Source organism: Scyliorhinus torazame, chromosome 14 (assembly GCF_047496885.1).
Source record: "Scyliorhinus torazame isolate Kashiwa2021f chromosome 14, sScyTor2.1, whole genome shotgun sequence".
Classification (NCBI taxonomy): Eukaryota; Metazoa; Chordata; class Chondrichthyes; order Carcharhiniformes; family Scyliorhinidae; genus Scyliorhinus; species Scyliorhinus torazame.
The window spans coordinates 164759237-164771555 of NC_092720.1; the positions used below are offsets into that span (position 1 = coordinate 164759237).

The window sequence follows — 12319 nt, forward strand, 5'->3', positions numbered from 1 at the left end:
AGGAAATATGTGGACTTGCTTGCCCCGATACTGATGAGAACCTTTAATGAGGCGAAGGAAAGGGGACAGCTGCCCCCTTTGTCGGAGGCAACAATATCGCTTCTCCTAAAGAAGGAAAAAGACCCGCTGCAATGCGGGTCCTATATACCTATTTCCCTCCTAAATGTAGACGCTAAGATTCTGGCCAAGGTAATGGCAATGAGGATAGAGGATTGTGGACCATGAGGACCAAACTGGGTTTGTGAAGGGGAGACAGCTGAATACGAATATACGGAGGCTGCTAGGGGTAATGATGATGCCCCCACCAGAGGGGGAAGCGGAGATAGTGGTGGTGATAGAGTGGAGTGGGATTATTTGTGGGAGGTGTTGAGGAGATTTGGCTTTGGAGATGAGTATATTAGATGGGTACAGCTGCTGTATAGGGCCCCGATGGCGAGCGTGGTCACGAATGGACGGGGGTCTGCGTATTTTCGGCTCCATAGAGGGACGAGGCAGGGATGTCCTCTGTCCCCATTATTGTTTGCACTGGCGATTGAGCCCCTGGCAATAGCATTGAGGGGTTCCAGGAAGTGGAGGGGAGTACTCAGGGGAGGAGAGGAACACCGGGTATCTCTTTACGCGGACGATTTATTGGTGTATGTGGCGGACCTGGCGGAGGGGATGCCAGAGATAATGCGGATACTTGGGGAGTTTGGAGAATTTTCAGGATATAAGCTGAACATGGGGAAAAGTGAGCTGTTTGTGGTGCATCCAGGGGAGCAGAGCAGAGAGATAGAGGACTTACCGCTGAGGAAGGTAACAAGGGACTTCCGCTACTTGGGGATCCAGATAGCCAAGAATTGAGGTACATTGCATAGGTTAAACTTAACGCGGTTGGTGGAACAGATGGAGGAGGACTTCAAGAGATGGGACATGGTATCCCTGTCACTGGCAGGGAGGGTGCAAGCGGTTAAAATGGTGGTCCTCCCGAGATTCCTTTTTGTGTTTCAGTGCCTCCCGGTGGTGATCACGAAGGCTTTTTTCAAAAGGATTGAGAAGAGTATCATGAGTTTTGTGTGGGCCGGGAAGACCCCGAGAGTGAGGAAGGGATTTTTGCAGCGTAGTTAGGATAGGGGGGGGCTGGCGCTACCGAGCCTGAGTGAGTACTACTGGGCCGCCAACATCTCAATGGTATGTAAGTGGATGGGAGAAGAGGAGGGAGCGGCGTGGAAGAGATTGGAGAAGGCGTCCTGTAGGGGGACTTGCCTACAAGCCATGGTGACGGCGCCGTTGCCGTTCTCACCGAAGAAATACACCACAAGCCCGGTGGTGGTGGCTACTCTGAAAATTTGGGGGCAATGGAGACGGCATAGGGGAAAGACGGGAGCCTCGGTGTGGTCCCCGATAAGAAATAATCATAGGTTTGCTCCGGGGAGAATGGATGGGGGATTTGGAACATGGCAAAGAGCAGGAGTAACACAATTGAGAGATCTGTTTGTAGATGGGACGTTTGCAAGTCTGGGAGCGCTGACCGAAAAATATGGGTTGCCCCAAGGGAATGCATTCCGGTATATGCAACTGAGGGCTTTTACGAGGCAACAGGTGAGGGAATTCCCGCAGCTCCCGACGCAGGAGGTGCAGGACAGAGTGATCTCAAAGACATGGGTGGGGGACGGTAAGGTGTCAGACATATATAGGGAGATGAGAGACGAGGGGGAGATTATGGTAGATGAGCTGAAAGGGAAATGGGAAGAAGAGCTGGGGGAGGAGATTGAGGAGGGGCTGTGGGCTGATGCCCTAAGTAGGGTAAACTCATCGTCCTCGTGTGCCAGGCTAAGCCTGATACAATTTAAGGTGTTACACAGGGCGCATATGACTGGAACGCGGCTTAGCAAATTTTTTGGAGTAGAGGATAGGTGTGCGAGATGCTCGAAAAGCCCAGCGAATCACACCCACATGTTCTGGTCATGTCCGGCACTCCAGGGGTTTTGGGTGGGGGTGACAAAGGTGCTTTCGAAGGTAGTGGGGGTCCAGGTCGAACCAAGCTGGGGGTTGGCTATATTTGGGGTTACAGAAGAGCCGGGAGTGAAGGAGGCGAGAGAGGCTGATGTTTTGGCCTTTGCGTCCCTAGTAGCCCGGCGCAGGATACTGTTGATGTGGAAGGAAGCCAAGCCCCTGGGTGTGGAGACCTGGATAAATGACATGGCAGGGTTTATAAAGCTGGAACGGATTAAGTTCGTCCTAAGGGGATCGGCTCAAGGGTTCACCAGGCGGTGGCAACCGTTCGTCGAATACCTCACAGAAAGATAGAGGGAATGGAAAAGAAGAAGACAGCAGCAGCGGCCCGGGGGGGGGGGGGGGGGGGGTGGTGGAGGAACCAGAGGGATTCTCAGGGGTGTTAATATATAAGTATAATATGTATAGGTTGTTGCTATAGATAATTGTATATTGGACTGTTAAAACATATTTTTGGAGAATATTTAACTGGGACAAGGCAGTTGCCATTTAGTTTTGTTTTTGTTTATATATTATTTATTTCTTGTTTATAAAACTGGCCATTGTTATTTATATTGTTATATTACTGTGTAAAGGATACACAATGTACTGTGATGGTTGGCCAAAAATTTTCAATAAAATATTTTTTTTAAAAAAGACTTCTCTGAACCATGACATAGTCCCTCTTGCCCTCACTCCACCAACTTCCACATTCAAAGGATCATCTTCTGCCATTTGGCCAACTTCAGCATGATGCTATTACAAAACACATTTACCTATCACCATTCTGTGGGGACCACTTCCGCCGTGACACCCTGGTCCACTCCATCACGTCCACGTCCCTATTCCTTTCCTTGCAATTACAGAAGGTGTAGCACCTGCCCCTTTTCCTCACTGTTCATAGGCCCAAAAACTCAGTTGAAAGGTGGAGAGGGAGTTGAAGGAAATCATATTTCCCTTTCCTGTTTTACAGAAAAATGGCACTCTACTACTCATTGAGCATCAGGAACCACTGACTCATTCCTACAGGTGAGAGGCCGTTAAAATGAGAGGTATGTGAGGAGGATTCCACAGGTTCATATGATCTGCTAATACATGAGATGTATCAATTGTCCCACCTATAACAACAACAGGAGCATGGAGGAGAAATCATTTGAATGTGAAGAGTGTGATCAAGCTTTCACACATCCATTGAAATTCGAGAATCTGCGACGCAGCCACACTGGGAAGAAGCCATTCGAATGTGAGGTGCGTAACGAGGGCTTTACACAGTCCTTAGGCCTGATGAAACACCGGCTCGTTCACACAGAGGATAAGCCATTTACTTGTGACATGTGCAACAAATCATTCTCGTTATTATCGACTCTCCGTGTGCACCGACGCATTCACACAGGAGAGAAACCATTCACCTGTGAGGTGTGTGACAATTCATTCTCATCATCATCTGCACTTCGCTCACACCAACGAATTCACACAGGGGAGAAACCATTCAGGTGTGTGGTTTGTGACAAATCATTCTCTCAGTCTTCCAGCCTCCTGCAGCACCAGAAGATTCACACAGGAGAGAAACCATTCAGGTGTGAGGTGTGTGATAAATCATTCTCACAATCGACGCGTCTTCTGCAGCACCAGAGGATTCACACAGGGGAGAAACCATTCACATGTAAGGTGTGTGATAAATCATTCTCGTTGTCATCGACACTCGGCATGCACCAACGCACTCACACAGGTGAGAAACCATTGACCTGTGAGATGTGCAGCAAATCATTCTCATCACCATCAACTCTCCGCGTGCACCAACGCATTCACACAGGAGAGAAACCATTCACATGTGTTGTGTGTGACAAACCATTCTCGTCATCATCAGTACTTCGCTCACATAAACGCATTCACACAGGGGAGAAACCATACACATGCGAGGTGTGTAAGAAATCATTCTCATCGTCATCCGATCTCCGCGTGCACCAACGCATTCACACAGGAGAGAAGCCATTCAGGTGTGTGGTGTGTGAGAAATCATTCTCGTCATCATCAGTACTTCGCTCACACCAAAGAATTCATACAGGGGAGAAACCATTCAGCTGCCTGGTGTGTGGGAAATCATTCTCCCAGTCTTCCAGCCTCCTGCTCCATCAGAGAATTCATACTGGAGAGAAACCATTCAAGTGTGAGGTGTGTGACAAATCATTCTCTCAGTCAACACGTCTCTTGCAGCACCAGAGGATTCACACTGGGGAGAAACCATTCACGTGTGAGGTGTGTGATAAATCATTCTCGCAGTCATCAGATCTCCGTGTGCACCAACGCATTCACACAGGGGAGAGACCATTTGCCTGTCTCGTGTGTGACAAATCATTCTCATCATCATCAGTCCTTCGCATACACCAACGCATTCACACAGGAGAGAAACCATTCCATTGCAAGGTGTGTGAGAAATCATTCTCGTCATCATCCGATCTCCGGGTACACCAACGCATTCATACAGGGGAGAGACCATTCAGATGTGCTGTGTGTGAGAAATCATTCTCATCATCTTCGGATCTCCGTGTACACCAGCGCATTCACACAGGGGAGAAACCATTCAAGTGTGAGGTGTGCGATAAATCATTCTCACAGTCAACGCGTCTCCTGCAGCACCTGAGGATTCACACTGGGGAGAAACCATTCAGGTGTGAGGTGTGCGAAAAATCATTCTCACGGTCAACGTATCTCCGCAAACACCAACGCATTCACACAGGCGAGAGACCATTTGCATGTGTCGTGTGTGACAAATCATTTGCTCGATCAGAAAACCTCCGTGAACACCATCGCGTCCACACTGGAGAGAAACCATTCAGGTGTGAGGTGTGTGACAAATCATTCTCACAGTCATCTAGTCTCATGCAGCACCAAAAGATTCACCGAGAGAGACCATTCAGGTGTGAGGTGTGTGACAAATCATACTCATCATCATCAGTACTTCGCTCACACCGAAGCATTCACACTGGGGAGAAACCATTCACGTGTGAGGTGTGTAACAAAACATTCTCACAGTCATCAGCTGTCCGCAAACACCAATGCCTTCACACAGGGCAGAAACCATTCACAAGTATTTTGTGCAACAAATCTTTCTCACAGTCAGCAAAACCCCTGCTACATCAGGGCATTCACACAGTGGAGTAACCCTTTAAGTGTGAGGTTTGTGATGAAGCTTGTATGACATCTTTAACACACTTGGGCCACCAGTGGATTCACACAGGAGAGAAACTTCTGGTGCGCTGACTATGACAGGTTTTCATCCACTCCTCCAATTTATTGAAGCACCAGTGAATTCTCACTGATGGGAAGTCATTCAGGTGTAAGATGTATGAAAAAACTTCCATCAACACAATCACATGGGATAAACTCCATCGATGTGAGATCTATAACAAAACATTCACATAATTATTGGAACTCCTGAAACATCAGCAAACCCACACAGAGACTTGAAACCAAGTTCAAGCAAATTTGTTGTGTGAGTCTCTACAAAGCTCACTGCAAAGGATGTTTGGGAACAGAACAAGCACATCAAACATCGACAATGCCAGTGCTGAGGTACTATTTTTATTTTTATAAATTTAGAGTACCCATTTTTTTTTTTCCAATTAAGGGGGCAATTTAGCGTGGCCAATCCGCCTAACCTGCACATCTTTGGGTTGTGGGGGTGAAACCCAAGCTGACATGGGGAGAATGTGCAAACTCCACATGGACAGTGACCCAGGGCCAGGATTCGAACCTGGGTCCTCAGCGCCGTAGTCCCAGTGCTAACCACTGCGCCACATGCCACCCTAGTGCTGAGGTACTATGATATCAATGATGAAGTCACCCTGCAGTGAGATGCCAATGAAACAGGACTCGGAGCAACACACATTCAGCAAGGACAACCAGTTGTGTTTGTAACCAGAGCATTAACACAAACTGAACGATGCTATGTACAGATTGAGAAAGAGTGCCTGGATATTGTCTTTGTTTGTGAGCATTTCAACCAGTACCTGTTTGGGAGAGAGAAATTATGGTAGAGTCTGACCATAAGCCACTTCAAAGCATCTTTCTCAAACTACTTCTATCTGCTCCAAAGCGTTGTCAAAGGAAGTTACCATTTGCAAAGATATCATTTAGAAGTGAAGTACAAACAAAGGAAGCAGATGTAAATTGCCGACATGCTGTCAAGAGCTGCACTCTCTTTGAAAGAAGTTGATGAAGCTAGTACAGAGTGTGAAAGCTTCCAATTCAACAAGAAGCAACAGCACAACATGCTCTGGAATCATCAACCCAGCAATGACATTGAATCTGACAGACAGGCGTCATGCTCAGATCAAACAAACTACACAACGAGATTCAACTCTTCAAATGTTACAGGAAGTTGTGATGAAAGGATGGCCTGAAACCATCAAGGACACACCTGTTGCTGTAACAGGGAATTGGGCACACAAATGAAGGGATTGCCCAAAATGCATCTTGTACAAAGGGACTCGGGTCATTATTCATACAGAGATGCTGAAGTACATCCATACAGCCATCAAGGAATTGAGTCTGGTCTGAGGAAGGAAAGAGAAGTGCCCTACTGGTCAAACATGAGCAATGAGATTAAAGACCTCGTCAACCAGTGCAGTGTTTATAATTAATATCAAGCTAAGGAAGATAAAGCGCTGGTCATGACTCATGACATTCCAGACTATGGATGAAGCTTGGAGTAGATCTCTTCACTCTCACTGGAACTGATTACCTCGTCATAATCAACTACTATTCAGACTACTGGGGTTAGACCAGCTGATGTTAATAACTACAAGTGAGATTGTAGAACACCTGAAAGCACATTTCAGTCATCATGGTATTCCTGACATTGTGATGAGTGACAATGGCCTTCAATTCACAAGTGAAGAATTCAGATTGTGGTGACTGATTGGGAAATTCAGCACAACACACCATCTCCACACTATTCCCAGTCAAATGGAAAGGCTGAGACAGCAGTGAAAATTGTCAAAGGGATCATCATAAAATCGACTAGATCCCGCACAGATGTGTACAATGCAATGTTGAAGTGGAGAAACACACATACTGAAGGCATGGAAAGTTGTCCAGTCCAGTGATTAATGTCAAGCTGCACCCAGACTACTCTTCCAACAGCTAAAAAACTACTGAAGTCAGAAATAGTAACAGGAGTGAGTGACGAGATCAAAGTGAAATGACAGAAAGATAAGTTTCACTTTGATGAAGCTGCCACATCATTCCCAGAGCTGAGAGTCAGAGTCGGCCAGACTGAAAACATTCAACAAAAGTCAACTCACTGGGAAATTTGGGACCTGTGTAGAGACATTGTCACCGTTCATACATGGTGAAAGTGAACATCCAGATCTATTGTCACAACTGCAGACATCTACATACAACAGGAGAAGCTGCTCCTTCACAGCAGACAGCTGATGAGGCAGGTTTTATTTTACCAACTGAACAAGGAATTAACGACCATCAGTCCTAGAGGACAACCGATTCCCCGAGCCAGCAGCAGCAACATTCCCCAGAGAGAACCGTTTGTGTTAATGTTTGATAAGTAACTTGTAAATGGCAATACTTCCAATTTATATGACATGGAGGATGTTTGGATAAATCCCTCTGTACACTGGATTCCCATATTAAAGTGATCATCATACGTAAATAAAGTTTTGAGACAATAACCACATTGGAACATTGTTTAAAATTCAAATTGCTCCAAATATTTCTTGGAATGACATGAGTTTTTCAAAATTTAGAGTACCCAATTATTTTTCTCCAATTATGGGGCAGTTTTAGCACGGCCAATCCACCCACCTTTGGGCTGTGGGGTGAGACCCGCGCAGACACGGGAGAATGTGCAAACTCCATATGGACAGTGACCTAGGGCCGCGATCAAACCCGTATCCTCGGCGCCTTGAGGCAGTAGTGCTAACCACCACACCAACATGCTGCCTCAGGAGTGACATGAGTTTCCTGAAGCTTGGGAAACTGACCGGTGAAACGGAGGTGACTTGAGCAGCAGATCAGGTGGGGATTTAAACTTGTCATTGTCCCATCGGAATAAAACCTCAGTTATTGCAGGTGCTGTCTCAGCTCATGATAAATGTTTGATAGAGATTTCTAGTGTGGGAATAGCATTCTTCAACCTCAGGCTTTGAAAGTGACAACGTCAGTGTGGGATGTGTAGCCTTGGATGTGTTTTGACAGCAGATCAATAGAGGAAGACCCTCAGCATCCAAGGCAGTGATCACATGCAGTGGTGGGATCAGCACAACTAATATTTCTTTTTCACAACTTTTTTTTAAAACTTAAGAGTACCCAATTATTTTTTCCAATTAAGGGGCAATTTAGCGCGGCCAATCCACATAACCTACACATCTTTGGGGTGTGGAGCTGAAACCCACGCAGACACGGGGAGAACATGCAAACTCCACACAGACAGTGACAGGCCCAGGATTCGGACCCGGGTCCTCAGCGCAATAGGCAGCAATGCTAAGCACAACTAATATTGACATAATTATATTATTACCTCAGTGTTCAACTTTAATTACGGCTAGGAGCAGCATGGTGGCGCAGTAGTGAGCACTGTTGCCTCACGGCGCTGAGGACCCAGTTTCAATTGCGGCCCCAGGTCACTGTCCATGTGGGGGTTGCACATTCTACCCGTGTCTGCGTGGATCTAGCCCCATAACCCAAAGATGTGCAGGTTCTGTGGATTGGCCACACTAAAATGCCCCTTAAGTGGAAAAAAAGAACTGGGTACTCTTAAAAAAAATTTAAACTTTAATTCCGTCTATCTGGGAGAACTGAAATAAACTATTATCTATGAGCCTGTAGTTTGCTGAAATAATGCTGGCCACAGCATGTAGACTGGAGTCATGAATATGACTGACTGTTGGAGTCAGAACACGAAAGTGTCATTTAAAGATCCGTCTAAAACAAGAATAATCCTCAGAAACTCGCCACTCTCTTAATCACATCTGAAGCTGTGGTAGTTTCTGTGGTTGGTACCAGCTTCCGGGATGATATTTGATAAACCAGTGTTAAAGATTGTGTCTAGTGAATTTACTCTTGATGTAAATTACATTTAAAATTCCCGATATAGTTAATTTCAGCCAATTATGCTGATAAAACCAACATAAACTTGGATAAACCCACGGCCAAAACCCAAACCAACAGTTTTCAAAAATTGCGTGACCAATAGAAGCAGTTTATTGTGGATTCAAGTCTCACCCCACAGACTTGAACACTGAGGCTGTAGCCACCTGAGTTGGCCAAGTCCCGATTTAAAATGGAGAACAGCAAAGGCTGAAGGGAAATTCAGCCAACAGGGGCAGAAACCAGCAGGTGCAGGATAACTGTGTATTAAACTCTGCAAAAGCCCAGACAACATCGATACCAGCAGCCATCTGCACAATAATATAGCAGCCATCTACATACTGATGCACGATCCCCGGGAACAATCGCAACATTTGGGACAAACAAAGCCAGACTCCCCGGCGCTAGCAGGAGCCAACACAAAAGAGGTTAACGGACACCTCAAGACAGCCCATCGATCAGGGAACCGCTCCAGTATTGGAGAAATCGAACCAAGCGATTGGAACGAAGTCCAATCACCTAGAACCGGGTACAGGGTCCACCCCGAAAGGCGGGAAGCCCCTGGGGACTATAAAAGTTAAGCCCAAAGTTCAAATCGTTCTTCTTGACCGGGACACTCAGCAACGCGAACCAACCCTTGACAGTGACCAGTGCAGTTGCCGCCGAGAGACCGTAAGTCTTAAGTCTGCTTGCTACGAGATAGGCGCTCCTAGCTACCAATCCGTATCAAATTCGAATCCTGCAGACTCAGAACCCGAACGAAAGGCCATTTGTTCCCCTGACCTGGTGGGCCAGTCCGAAGTTAAGTATAGGCCTGTTAGTTGTAGAAGTAACTTAGAAGTAGAATTTGTGCATGAGTAGTGATTACTGTGTATAATAAATGTGCTTTAATTTGAATCTTACTAATCGGTGTATTGAGTTATTGATCATTACTTGAACTTGAACCTCGTGGCGACTCGAGAGCAAAGGTTATAAAACAGCCAATTGAACCAACCAAAAGTTAGCAACAAGGCCATACTCCAGAGCAGTACTGAGGGGAGCTGCACCTTTCAGATCAGTTAAACCAAGGTCCTGTCTGCCCTCTTGTGTGAATACCCGCTTGATCCTCCCTGACACCCCTACAACCTGAGCGGCAGCACTTCCACCAGAATCTTTGCATCCACATTTAACAAGATGTGGAGATGCCGGCGTTGGACTGGGGTGAGCACAGTACGAAGTCTTACAACACCAGGTTAAAGTCCAACAGGTTTGTTTCGATGTCACTAGCTTTCGGAGCGCTGCTCCTTCCTCAGGTGAATGAAGAGGTCTGTTCCAGAAACACATATATAGACAAATTCAAAGATGCCAAACAATGCTAGGAATGCGAGCATTAGCAGGTGATTAAATCTTTACAGATCCAGAGATGGGGTAACCCCAGGTTAAAGAGGTGTGAATTGTCTCAAGCCAGGACAGTTGGTAGGATTTTGCAGGCCAGATGGTGGGGGATGAATGTAATGCGACATGAATCCCAGGTCCCGGTTGAGGCCGCACTCATGTGTGCGGAACTTGGCTATAAGTTTCTGCTCGGCGATTCTGCGTTGTCGCGGGTCCTGGAGGCCGCCTTGGAGAACGCTTACCCGGAGATCAGAGGCTGAATGCCCTTGACTGCTGAAGTGTTCCCCGACTGCTGAAGTGTTCCCTGACTGGAAGGGAACATTCCTGCCTGGTGATTGTTACATTTAACTGCCTGGTGATTACATTTAACAAGGTAATTGGGTGTGTGACCTACACTCCACCAGGTCCTTGTACTTTTTCAACAAAAAAATATGTCTGGCTCATCGTCTCCAGGAGTGACCCCGGGCCACTGAGACTAAAAACACCTCCACCAGTAATAGCACCAATCAGTCCACAAACTTTTATAAAATTCCACCGGAATCTCATCGGCCCTGGTGCCTTCCCCGACTACATACTCCCTATCACCTCCCTAACTTCCTCCACTCCCAATGGCTTACAACTCTTCTCGATCTTCTTCCTCCACCCTGGGATATTCCAACCCCTTCCACCATGTCTGAATCATCCTCCGGCGGCTCTTACAAAACGCTTCAAACACTCCTTTCACCCTCTCCAGCTCTCCCCCGCCCCCTCAAAGCTGGATAATTTCCCAGGAAACTGCCTGTGCCCTCAACTGGCACACCAGCAGACGGTTGGCCTTCTCCCTGTACTCATAAACTGTCCCCTTCAGTTTCAACTGCCGCACCATCTTATCCGTGGACATCAGATCAAACTGTATCTGCAACAGCTTCCTACTAGCCGAAAGCTTTGGAGTAGGGTCCTCCAATTACTTCACATCCACCTCCAATATCTCATTCACCAACCACTCAAGTTCTTACCTTGCTTTCTTATCCACCTGTGCCTTGTATGCAATCGCACCCTCTCTCACCACTGCCTTCAGAGCTCCCATCCTATTGAGGGCAAAACCTCCCCATTCTTGTTAAACCCTACATGCTCAACCACCACTTGGCCATCGGTGCACAAAAACCCAGATCCGCTAGCAGCCCCACAACATAACTCCATGCCAGCCGTTGGGCAGGCCCCCTCTCAAAAACCACATCTATCAGGTGTAGAGCACGGTTGGAATCACAATCGCTGAATGCTCTGCCTCCCTCACCCACCGGCAACAAGGACCTCCCCATTATTAAAATATCGATCCAAGAGTAGACCTTGTGCATCGGCAGGAAAAAGGAGAACCATCCCCCCCCCCATGCAAAAATCGCCAAGGGTCCCCATTTCCTTCATAAATGCCGCCAATACTCTTGCCCCCCCCCCACTCCTGTAGGGGTCAGCTACATTGGCTTGGATTGGTCTGCTTTCAGGTTCAAGATCGATTTCAGGTCTGCCTGGTCCTTCACTTGCAAATGGATCTCCTGCAACAGCACCATATCGGCCCTCAGATTCTTTTAAAGTGCAAAAACACTCACCCTTTTCAGCGGGCTCCCAACCGTCGGACATGCCATGTCACCAGCCGGATCAGGGGATCGCACCCCTCCCACCCATCCCCTCCTGCTCTCAGCTATCACTCCTCCGGGAATGCTCCCAACACCCCCCCCCCCCAAATTCCACAACCTGAAGCCCACACAAGATGGCGCCGTGTCTCCCCGATGGTTGGACCCATTCCCCCCCCAAGTCACCGTCAACTCACTTCCCCCCTCTCCTTCCTGGAAACCCCCCAACAACGTCCTCTTGAAACCACCTCATTCCC

At 47.2% G+C, this 12319-nt stretch overlaps 1 protein-coding gene across 2 annotated transcripts in view; it reads left to right on the top strand.

Annotated features, from left to right (window-relative positions):
- LOC140390134 (uncharacterized) overlaps positions 1 to 12319 on the top strand; it is a 39618-nt gene that overhangs the window by 19469 nt on the left and 7830 nt on the right. Inside the window, exon 2 of one of the 2 annotated variants that reach the window (XM_072475066.1) lies at positions 2948 to 5045. In XM_072475066.1, coding sequence (XP_072331167.1) covers positions 3070 to 5045 — 1976 coding nt within the window. In that variant the 5' untranslated portion in view covers positions 2948 to 3069. Of the gene's footprint in view, positions 1 to 2947; positions 9969 to 12319 lie in introns of those variants that run through there. The other variant, XM_072475065.1, reaches the window with a different exon arrangement.